The sequence below is a fragment of the Dendropsophus ebraccatus genome, chromosome 1 (genome assembly GCF_027789765.1).
Source record: "Dendropsophus ebraccatus isolate aDenEbr1 chromosome 1, aDenEbr1.pat, whole genome shotgun sequence".
In the NCBI taxonomy this organism is placed as follows: Eukaryota; Metazoa; Chordata; class Amphibia; order Anura; family Hylidae; genus Dendropsophus; species Dendropsophus ebraccatus.
Window position 1 is genome coordinate 135,910,145 of NC_091454.1, and position 12,700 is coordinate 135,922,844.

The 12,700-nt window shown below is 39.2% G+C and overlaps 1 protein-coding gene across 1 annotated transcript in view; it reads right to left on the reverse strand.

The window, feature by feature from the left end:
* Nucleotides 1–9,406: 9,406 nt before the first annotated feature.
* KCP (kielin cysteine rich BMP regulator) overlaps nucleotides 9,407–12,700 on the reverse strand; it is an 86,140-nt gene continuing 82,846 nt past the window's right edge. The window contains exon 54 of the mRNA XM_069979439.1: nucleotides 9,407–11,633. Within this exon, the coding sequence (XP_069835540.1) occupies nucleotides 11,416–11,633 (218 nt within the window). The 3' untranslated portion in view covers nucleotides 9,407–11,415. The remainder of the gene's footprint in view (nucleotides 11,634–12,700) is intronic.

Below are 12,700 nucleotides of genomic sequence, written 5' to 3' on the forward strand. Positions count from 1 at the left end.
GCGGTCTTTAATTGTAGTTTTTAGACAGCATTTTTTTATTTATTTCAGTAGCATGTATAATAGTCTGCAGCTTAGCTGTGTCTAGGTAGGAGCTTCAGAGCCATCTTTGTTTATTAGACAGCCAGGAATATAATGACAGCTGACAGATCTTTTGTACTGCTGGAGAGGCACACATAAGGTATCTGTCCTGCTGTTTGTTCTCTGCAGAAGGGGATTCATAAAGCAAAAGCCAACAGCAGAGGTGGGTATACCCCAACAAAAATGGCAATATCTCAATAACTGTCTGCTTTCTGTCTGCTGAGGCATGACATCTTACTCTTCTTGAAGGTCATCGAGGTTATGTGGTACAAAGTTATGAACCTCTATACAGCGACTCAGCTGATCCCATAGGTTTGGACAAAAGCAGGCCACTCCCTTTGAGGTACCCCAGTCTTCAGCAGCTATTGCCTATTGATGCAACCTTGATGAGCTTAAGCATTGTCATCCATGAAATTAGGCCTGTATTTTTCATGCAGAGGCATAATGACTGGATCAATGGCGTTATTCAAGTAGAATGGGCTTGTCACTGCCATACACAAAGTGTAGGGCAGCTCTGTGTTCACTAGAGACTCCTGCCCAAACTGTAATACCGCTACCGCCACCACCACTACTAAAGGCTCATTGTCTTTCAACAAATTAGTTACGATTAGAAAATGACTTTCTAATGTTGCTTCTACTTCTAGTTGCTTCTACTTAAATGCCCTACTTTCATGATATAATATTACTGTGGGGTGAATGTAATCGACAACTGATCGTTGCTACATTGTCATGTTCATTTACAATCAGGCATTTACCTCTAGCTCAGACCAAGTGACTCTGTTGGAGGTTTCTTGGCGCTGGGTCAAGAAATCAACCCAAGACATAGAGGTAACTTGAGATTCCTGAGCTTTTTGTAAAAGGATCTTGACATCATTTAAGCTGAGGGAAGAATCTTTGTTGAAGTCCAAAAGCTGGAAATCCCAGTAGATCTTAAATTAGACAGAAAGTGAAATAAGTGTCATTATTATTAAATCTTTATATCCTGTGTAAGGGCAAACATATATTTGTCCTTAGCAATGAACCCATTTACCAACCTTTGTTTACAAAGACAGAATATGGGATATATACACTATATGGGATATATACATTATATTGTAACTGGCTGTTCACTGTTCTAAAGTATTGAATAACAGACGTTTTTGCACGAACGTCAAAATAATAAACATGATGATTATTTTCGGACGTCTTTTGCAAACAGCGGACGTTTTTTTATTAGTTGTTCACACACAGTTTTTCTTTTGTCACCGTTCTTTCTCCATTTCTACTATTAAATTCAATGGACTTTTCAATTAAGCCACAGCCAAAGGCCAATTAGTAACCCCAAACTAGAATAATGTACAAACAACAGTCATTGCACTAAGGTGAGGCCAGACAGCTAAATAACATTTAAAACGGAGCTGAAAAAACGTTGTGTGAACATATCCTTAATAGTAATTACTAGATTTTTCTGTTAGCTAGTGTTTGCTGTATTTTCACAATTTGTAACATAATGACCCTGCCATATCATTCAGATGGGAGACTCTGGACCCTGTTCTCCAGATTGTTGTTGGTCCCAGCAGTTCGATCTCCTAGAATGTATTTCCTTTACTTTCACTATGGAATAAGTGTTAATCATAGGACATCCCCTTTAAGGGCAATGAGTACCCTAATTCCTTTTTTTTTAGGAGTACTGATGACTATTTAGGTCACTTTCTAAGAGTATGTTGATATGGTAACGATTTGACCCAGATATATCAGCTTGCCATTAGATATTGCTTGATATATCTGAAACATTCTGATTATTTTATTCATTTTTACAGTTAAAAAAATTAATCTGAAAGGAATATTCATGAACAGCTTATGTAATATGGACGGCAATTTGTGCCACATGCAATTTTCTCTTAAAATGTGAAGTATGAACTTAAAGTGTTTCAACCACATAGATTTTCATTCGTCAAAACGAATGTTTTCCCCAAGTATAAACTGTAAAATATTGGAAACAAGCCTTAGGTACTGTATGCTGTATGGATGTTTATTTATTCTACAAGAACTCTAGTATCTCTCACCTGCTCCTTCACCCATCGCTGTCTCTCTACTTCCACCAGCACATCGAGCAGCTTGGAAGAACAGCAGAAACCATGGTGGGGCCTTGTTCCGCATACCTACTGGGACACATGAACTTAGACAAAGGTTTTGGGTGGAAATTTGTTTTTTTGAGCAATTCATGATGTACTGTAGGTGTAGCTACTCAATAGAATAGAGTCTCTTTAGAAGTCAGCATAAAGAATTATGTATGTGTATCTACTGTACTGTGCAAGTTAATGCATAAGCTTGTATTATAGTCAATACAAAGAGTTATATAAAACCATATAAAATATATACTCGTTATACTAGCTCAGTTTCTTGCAGTGCCCAGGATATTTATGATGGGGTATAATTATAAACAGATAGATATAGATAGATAGATATCAGTCAGGTATAGTCTTCCTTCATCTTACCTTGTCCACAGCAGCCTGTACATGTCTAATGTCTGTTGGGATGTGGAAAAGCTTCTGGTATAGGGAGCAGATCTCTGCCAATGAGACTCTGCAGCATGGAGGTTTTGAGTGTGGGTCCATGGTGAGTAAACAGCTACAAAGTCACAAGAACACACTGAATGAGCTATTTTTTTCATGTACTACATATGTTCATGTTAAAGTCCAACCATAGAAACATTCCATTTTCATTTCCTCAAACATATACAGTTACATGTATAGCCAAGGGCTTCTATTTAAAAAAAAAAAAATACTGTGTAGTCTGACTAGTGCTCATCCAAGATCAGATGTTTTTCCCATATCCCACAAATGGGAAGTCAGTGGTCCCCTGGATGAATGGAGCAGTAGAGCGCACATGCATGGCCAATGCTCCATTCATTTTTTAAGGGGTCTCTGAATAAAGTGTATTTGTTATCCTGTATACTTATGATATTGTGATAACCCATTTAAATTAATAGGATTTTTCAACCACATACATCTATCACATATATATGCAAGATAGCTAATAAATTAATGATAGCATCTGGGTAGCACTCCACAACTGGGTCCCCTGGTCATCACTAGAATGGATAAGTGGTGATTCCCCCAATAATCCTCATCTACACAACAGTGGTGAGGAGCAGCCTGAATGGAGCAGCACACTCAATTTAAATGCTATAAGAAGTAACAGAAGCAAGCAAGCATAGTGCTGTATAACAAACCTTAAAGGGGTTATCCAGTGCTACAAAAACATGGCCACTTTTGCACCACACTTGGGGTTTAAACTCAGTTCCATTGAAGTAAAAGGAGCTTAATTGCAAACCATACCTGAACTGGAGACAAGAGTCGGGGAGATAGTGGCCATGTTTTTGTAGCACTGGATAAACCCTTTAACATGCAATGGTTTTGTAAAGATGGAAAGTGGGCCCTTTGAAATAAAGTAATATACCCCCAGTCTGATTAAAAACAGGTATGAATGGTCACTTACTTGTCATACAGTAGATAGCTGCTTGTTGTGTGCTCTATCTTCCAAGGCTCTCTACATGTTTGTCCCATTAAGAAGACAATTTCATATGGATTTGCCTTCTTAGTTTTGTAATTTGTCTCTGGCTGACTTTCTCCTCACGTCCTTTGAGCTGTCTTTCTACCTGCCTGCAAACACTCTTTCCACCTGGTTCCTTATTGTGCTGCTGAATTATTCAGTGGTGTCTCTGAGCTGAGAAACTGAATCCTTTTTATCTCATGGATACTCTCACTATAAAGAACATTACTATTTCAGTGGTAATTAATGTAAGTATTTCTCCTGTTTATCAGCCAGAATGTTCTAGAGGAGCACTGCAACACAATGAGGCTAATGTATACGTGTCAGCCTTTATAGAAATGAAACAGGAGACATCACAATAGGGGTCCTTAAACTACTCTGTCTGCTGACCTGCCACCTTAATTCCTCTTTTTAACAATATATATAAGTTCTAATATTGCATCATTACAATACTTCAGGGTACAAGTTTCTGGCCTCTAAAAACAACACAAGAAAAACTGCCCACTAATCTTTGCCTTTTTTCAATGTGTTTTTTGGCTTTTTTTATGTGTGAATTGTGTTTTTATTTTCTTATTTTTTTTCTGGTTGGTGTTCGGACCTGAACTTCATCGCTGAATTCTGTGTTCAAGTGTGAATGCCGAGCCAGACACACCCACATCAAAAAGGAGGGGTTAAGTGACCCCCTTCCCTGCTAGGGCGGACACCAGACCCCGCACACTGAGCTTGCTGTGTGCCGTGTTGGCTCTCCTGCAGTGTCTGCCTCACCCACTGATTGGCTCAGTAGACATCGCAGGAGCCAGAGCCAGGAAAAAATACATGTAGGGTTCACCCCATTTCCATAACCAGACAGGTAAAAAACCAAACAGCAGCAGCCTAGTAGTACCAGGGTGGGAAGGGCAATTTTTTTGGCCCCTCCCAGCCTAATAATACCAGCCTGTCCAGGCCAGGAGTGCCATTATTTGACGCTCTGGGACTACTTCCAGTAGACTACCAGTCTCTTTCCAGTAACCCTATGGCAGTGGGTACTGAGGTAATAATGGGGGGGGGGGGGTAGTGTTAGCCGTTTTACCTATCTATCAGTCAGCTACCACTACTAAGTAAAGATATCAAGACAATACACAATTGACAAATATTTTATATTGATAAAAAAACACCCCCCATCTCATGCAGCGGTGTCCCACCTTAGCCACACCCTGAACATGCTACGTTTTAGAAAAACTGCCACAGAAACCCAAAAACACCATAGAGCGGAAATAAAACACCACAGGAAAAAAAAGCGCCAAGTACGTAATGGCATTTCCTAATATTTCATTGACTTACAGCTAAAATCTGGCTGCGGGTGTTTTTGCAAAAATAAATGCCATGTGGTTTTTTGGGGCTATCTTTCAAAGATTTACGGCAGTGTGAAACTAACTTCAGGGTCTTTTTAGATGAATTGACCACTGCCCAATCCAGCCATCTTGATGTACAGACATGGTATTCCTTACTCCTTTTAAAGTTATTATTAAAGATGAGCGAATACGATTCGATCAAGTAGGTATTCGATTGAATATTCTATGGATTCGAATTCAATGGAGTAGTGAGGCGAATACGCGGCAAACATTCGAAAGCCGTTCCATCGCAGTTGGCGCTCTTTTTAATCCAATGATCATGCAGGGAGGCCGTGAGGGACTTTGGGAGTACGCACGCAGCATGAAAACGGCGTCTACCCTCATTGGATAGCTGAACCACATGACCTCGAATCTTAAATATTTGGCTCCCGCCTCTCGACCGCAGATGAGCTTTCAACTAGTCAGGGAGAGTTCTTGGAGCAAGGAGAGATAGGTTTTAGTAGCGTTTTGGTTAGGCAGGATTACTACAGAACCCAAAAGTCCTTTTCAGGGCTAAGATCAAGCGAAAAAGTAATCTCAATCAAAAGCATTTCTCAGTGCTAAGAAATAGATGATATAACAGCATCATCAGCATCAGCAGCTGTATTTATTCCAGTACCCTGTGTGTACAAGTGACTTATAGTGTCCCTGTTTAACACCACTAAGGGCACGTTATACATATTGTTCCAGTAGCCCACTAAGGGCACTTGAAATATACTGTACTGTTTCAGTAGCCCAGTAAAAGGCACGTGATACATATTGTTCCAGTAGCCCAGAAAAAGGCATGTCATACATACTGTTCCAGTAACGTTCATACAGCATTACGTGTGATACGCACGAATAACATGACGCTCTGCGGACGCACATTGGAATCATGTATGTAATACTGCGCAAAAAATATGAAAGAAATGTGTGAACATTGCCATAAATGTTTGTAAAGCGTTGGCAAATATTTTCCATTCGCAACTGCAGAGAGTGGCATTATACTGCGATTTTGGGGTGTTGGGTGCACCCAGGCATGCTCCCCCTAATGTCCCAGTGTCATTCCAAAGGTGTTCGCATCGTTTAGGGAGGTTTCATGGGGGACTTGGTGACTTCCAAGTGGTTGAAGTTTGATTTGCAAGTGCCGCCAATTTTTTTCCCATAGACTATAATAGTCGAATATCAGTGCCTATTCGATTCGAATTCTCGAAAGTTGAATATTTCACTACTCGCTCATCTCTAGTTATTATTATTGTAAAATCTCCATTTATAATTAGTGATAGGCGAACTTGCTGAAGGTTCAGGTTTGTTTGAACCCAAACACTTGGCATTTGACTCCCGCTGTCCGGAGAATTTGGATGCAGCACTAGGGCTGCCAGGAAAACATGGATACACCCTATGGCTATATCTATATTTTCCAGACAGCACTCATGTTCTCCATGCAGGACTCAAATGCTGATCATTTCAGTTCGTGTGAACCCAAGCTTTCAGCAGGTTCGTCTATCTCTACTGGGCATCCCTTCTAAGGACCTATATATATATATATATATATATATATATATATATATATATATATACTGTATATATACATATATGTTCCCAGGATCTGAGTTTATATATACTAATCTTGCTTGCCTTTTATGAATTAATTTACAGGCGATTTACCTTTGTTCTCTCTTGTTCATTGTTTTTCTTCTGTTTCTGGTTTTAATTGTATCTGCTCACTTTGCGCAATTTACCTTGTAGTCGGATCACTGTTAGCTATCGTTTTAACGCCCCCTAAGTACAGTGGTACCTTGGTTCCGGAAGGCAGTTTCTCAAACTGCTCAGTTTTCAACCGAGCAGTGTCTTCCCATAGGAAATAATGTAAATGTGTTTAATTGGTTCCAGCAGCCACCAATAATTACCTACAGTACCCATATATTACATTGATAAGTACCCAGTGTAATCTCTACAGTACATTACAGAACAGCAGTACGTACTGTACAGGACATTACATACAAGAAACATTCAACAAAACCAGCAATTATAGTACAAAATTCACTAACTTCTCACTCATCCTTTACTGTATAGAGTCCCCCCCATCCCAGCACATCCCAGCATGGGAGATGGTGGTGCACTGACTGTACTACTACTGTACTGTATATGCACTCCAGCAGTCTTATATAGTACTGTATGAGAAACATCACCAGTGCTAAACTCACCAGGTACAAACCCACCATCCACGCACGGAAAAAACGAGTACTTCAAGACTGGGTGCCCGAAAAGTGTTTGAGAACCGAGCAGAGCTTGAGAACCAAAGCAAACTTTTCTTGAAAATACAGTTTGAGTTCCAAGCAGTTTGATAACCGAGCAGTTCAAGAACCAAGGTACCACTGTACAATCAAACACTGACAGATTAATTAGAAATATATCAGTTGAACACTTAAGTATCCTGCTGGCTTCTGTAACCATGTAAACTGTGCGTGGTTCTGCTATCTTTCCCATGCTGACCACTGGTATACCGAGCTTAGCAGTTGGGTCGGGGAACCTAATGATTAAACTTAGGTAGAGAGTTCCCACAGTCCTAGGCTTTTTAAGAATAAATAAACAAAGTGGAGGGACTGTGGTGAAAATGCTATAATACGTCTTATAGCATGTATTTATTAATATGTACATTAAACACAAACATGAAAGACAGGTTTTATAATTAGATGATTATAGGTAAAGATATAGGGGGTACGGGGTAAAGGTACGAGATGGGTTACCCCTAGTTTAACCCTGCCTATTGCTGAAGTGGGACCCCCTGGTTTAGGCGTCCCCAAACAACAGGAGGGACTGACCCTGTGCTAGGGTTGTGTAGGTCTTTCCCGTCACAGATGTCAGTTGTCACTGTGTCTGGTAATATACAAAGTGTGTAGCATATGAAAGGCAGGTATAGATGTTTTTTAGTCGTGGTTCTGATATCCCTTCTTCCGTTTATCCAACGCGTTTCCCTTGTTCTATGGCGACAAGTTCCTCAGGGAGTAGGAAGGTGCCTTGATACATGTCTCAGTCTGATCCAGGAAAAGTTGAATTTACAGATGAATGTTGTGGGTGTTCCCAAGTCTGTTGTAGGGGGTCACCGTTGTATGTATAAAGATACGTCTGGTGGATAAGTTGTGGTCACTTTATCCAGATTTGTGTCTGGTCTTGTGTGTTAGTTGTTTTCTGCCTTTACAGTATGATCAACTGTGTAGTATTAATACGAGCTGTAGTAGATAGGTAACCAGCAATCTCAGTTCCCAGATGGTGCTAGTAGACAGATGTAGTTAGTTTAATCCAGATAGTTTTTCTCCTGCAGAGTGATGAGCTGTGGAGCATGCACTGGGTCTGCTGTGAGGTCTCAGAGATGCTGAGTCATCTACTGTCTGTGCGAGGTGCCTGGTGGGGGCGCGTCCTCGTGTGCTGGCTACTGCTGGTATACCGAACTACATATTTGTGTGTGTAAATGCCAGGCTTTTGAGGTTTCGTAAACCAGGACTTACTGTATACTTGCTTATCTCTATACAAGAACTGTTTAGTAAAGTTTAAACTTGTTTCACTTAATCCTAGCGTCAGCAGTAATTCGCCTGCACTTCGTATTACTGAAACAGTAGTGTACACACAGTAGAGAACAGCTGCTCTAATTGATTATGACAATCAAAATAGTGAACATGCTCATTATTTATGACATACTTTTGCAAAGTGCTGATTTTTTTTACGACCTGTTCACATGTAATTTGAGTGAAAATGAAGCAATGTTTAATGTTTTCATTGACTCCAATGTACTGCATTATTATATTAAAAAAGTACGGTTGTATTTTTACCTCAAAGTTATGGCTGTATTTTGGTATTATTTCACTGCGTTTGAACATAGCCTTAATAGTCCACATTTTGAAATATTGTTTATTTTCACTCAAATTTACAGCCAAATTTTGGTATTATTTTATTGTGTGTGAACATAGCCTAAAAGCTTCTTTCATTTCTGGTGACTTTTTAAGAAAAGCTGCTGTGTGTACATGAAGAGTAGCACTATATCTCACTATTATTAGGTGATCAGTTAACAAGTTTTAACCAGTAAACAAAAATTGTTGCTAAACTGATTTTGATAAAGTATTTTTGTCTGATACAATTGTAATAAATTTTGCTGAAACAACAGTGCTTGAGCACAGTGTAGTGTTATACAGGAGGTAGAGTGTCATGTATTGTCACTTGTTTTTTACCTCTTTACACATTGTTTTATTTACACTCAAAATTGCAGCTGTATTTCGCTTTACTGTGTGTGAACATAGCCATAATGTGTGGACTATCACATGACCATGACCATGACTGTAGTACACTAAACAAAATACCAGTAACTAATGATAAAACACAAAAAAACTGAACTAAAATATTCTTTATTATTTATAGAATACAGAACAATAAATATAAATTGGCCCATGGCACAATTCTCAGAATACAGCAATAAAAAGTAAATACAGTATATAAATATAGAAATCTACATGTATTAAAACAGTGGTTTCACGTTAGAAGAAAATAGTGAGCAACAGGTTCCAGCCTATGTTCCTCTCACAGTAATAATACAGGGGTGGTCCTGATTCCAATGTCATTAGAGAAAGGCCTATGTCATCTGACTCAATATACTTACCATCATTACGGCAGCAGCCAGCTTCAGCTGGATAGTGACTTTGTTGGTTTAACAATAAATGTGTCCATACACTTTATACTAAAGTTGGCCAAAGGGAGAGAACGGTTAGGCATGATGGCATGATGAGTAGTCTGGTGGTGACTTACCCATCCCCTTCCCATGCCAGACAGTCATGTGTATGGGAAGGTAGGCAGACAGAACTGTTGGCTGAACTATTGCTTGTCTGTCAGTTATTGAAGGTGTATGTATAAACACCTATGTTATGTTATGTATGTTATGATAAAGTAAGAGAAACATATGATGGACCAGAATGATTGCTCAGATTAGGCTGTATTCACATAATACAGTGAATTCATGGGTTTTGGGTACAAAAATCACAAAAACCCTGTGGTAGTCAATGCACTTTTACTGGATGCACCAGTTTTCAGGCCTTTATAAGGCTAGGTTCACAGCACTTTTGGGTGTCACGTTATCATATATAAAAGGAATTTCTCCATATGTATGAATCCTCTTGCCCAAAGGTTATTTATCCTTTTGGCATAAGTTTGAGTAATCTGTATCAAAAAACATAATACATTTTGCTTTTTAATTTATGAGTTAATGGGAGACATATTCATCTGTATGGTCACAAAGCTCGATACTTCTGTGGCACACATTCAGCATTTGTATATACTCCTGCCAAACATGAGGCTCAAATGTGGGGTGATGCCAAGTCTAACATAGCCTTCAGGGGGTCAACACCATAACTCAATTAACACAGCTGATTTGGCAATCTTAACTGCAGTCACGAGATTACTAACTCAGAAATGGGTGAATTGAATCCAGTGGAAACAGAAGGGCATATATTTGCTTTGTTTCCTTCTATATACTTTATATCATTGGGTTTGCTGTTCTATCACTGCCTAAAATGTGTTTGATCCCCTTCAGGCTTTACCAGAGAAGAGAAAGTAGCATTAAAGAAATGGAAAATGCACATTATAGCCAATGAAGCTTTTTCCCCATCTAAACCTAGAGGTTTGTTATTCTGTGTACATTAGTAATTGCACTTATTCCACTCTTGTCCATTCAGAATAATTAGGCTATGCACCACCCTTAAAGGGGTTATCCAGCAGTAGAAAAACATGGCCACTTTCTTCCAAAGACAACACCACTCTCGTTTCCAGGTCATGTATGGTTTGTAATTAAGCTCCATTCACTTTAATAGAACTGAGTTACAAAACCCCCACCCAAACTGGAGACAAGAGCAGTGCTGTCTCTAGAAGAAAGCTGCCATGTTTTTCTAGCATTGGTTAACAACTTTAATATGTGATTATCTGCACTGCCAATAATATAAGTTCAAACGTCCATTTATTTTCATAGCACCATGTATAAATTTGTGTCTTCCGATAAATGATAGCAGTGTCCTGATAATACATCTTCTGGTAGTAATCCAAGAAATGAGGGCTCCTACAACATCCTTAGGACACATAAAAGAATACCATAAAATTCTGTCCCATTGCTATAGTACTAGTCCTTAGGAAAAGATAAATATGTCCTGCTGTATGGATTCCACTTCCATTCTTTCTGGATTTGGTAACAAGAAGCAAACGGGAAAGGGCACAAAGTAGGAGCAGATAAGTGGCAAGCTATAGGAACATAATGAAATTATTAGGTGATGGAGATTTATTTCACTCAACTCTCATTGCTTCTCAACTCAACTCTGCATAACTTGAACACAGTCAACAGTCCTAACTGGATCGTATTGCAGAGAGATATACAAAAGTACTAGTTTACATTGACTTCTGAAATTTAGACTCCTTGAGCTCACAGGTTGCCATGAATGATTTTCGGACATGACTCTGGAGGGATGCAGTGGGACTCATGTTCCACTAGGCCTGCTGGGCATTGACAGCCAGGAACACATGGTTTGAAGCAGTGAGACTCCAAAACACCAAGCGGAACATCTTTATTGAAGCAAGTCTTAGGGCAAGGAGGGCCGCATTCATCGAACACATATCCTCTGTCATAGGGACAGCCAACAGCTAGAAAAGAAAAAAAATTTAATTAAAAATGATACGGTCAATGTAATAATTGAAACACAATTTTATATTCTTTCTTATGGTGGACATTATTTTTAAACATATGCTCTGTATACAGTATGGTTAAGAGAAGAAAGATAGAGGAGCGGACTTACTAAAGCCTGGTGTTTTAGCTAATGTGGGATGGAGTAATCAGCTCCTAATATTTTAAGGGGCACATGCATAGGGTTCAGATCCAATCTCCGTAGACAGAGTAGTGTGGACAGGGAAATGTAAAATGCATGCCTGAGTAACAGAGTCTATGTTATTGCTTATACAGTATTGCCATCTGTAGTTTATAAGATACCAGTCACAAATAGGTAAAAGCTTTCTTCCTTCCGGAAAGAATTGCAACCTTTAGCTGGATGTCCACAATGAGAATAAGGGCCTTTATAGTGTCATTTTAAGGGTACTCTACACAGCTAAGGTTTTTACTGTGGTTTAAAAAAAAAAACTGCCTCAAGAACACATGCCGTTTTACACAGTAAAGTTAAGAGGGGATTTAATACATACCAGAATTATTGACAAAACACAATTCACCTAAATGTGCTCATACACGTTCAGGTTTTTTTCGGGTGCTCTTACACAATTATGGCTTGTTTGTGATGCAGTTTTAAAGTCAAAGCCAGGTAAAAAAAATACATAAAAAAATCCACACCAAGAGTTATTTAAAAAAGAATAGCACCTGTTCCTTCTGTTATCTAATTCATTGGTTGAAAACACAAAGGCTTTCAGCCCCATGTTGCTGGAGTGCAGCAGCCAATCAGAGGTTGCTGGCACACACCTGGTCAAAATCTGAACCTGTAAGGGCACTCTAAAGCACTGAAATCATTGTTTTTTTGTACTTACCTGTTCCTAGCTACACAAGTTAAAGTCACATTAGTACTACTTCTGCCAGACTACTGATCGAAATAACTGGAACCAGACCCAGACGTATTTTATTGTCCTGTCATAATCCAGTAAAATAATGGATGCTAGTGGGAAACCTGACAGACCCCACTAATGTCAACAAGGTTCGTCGCTCCGTTGAT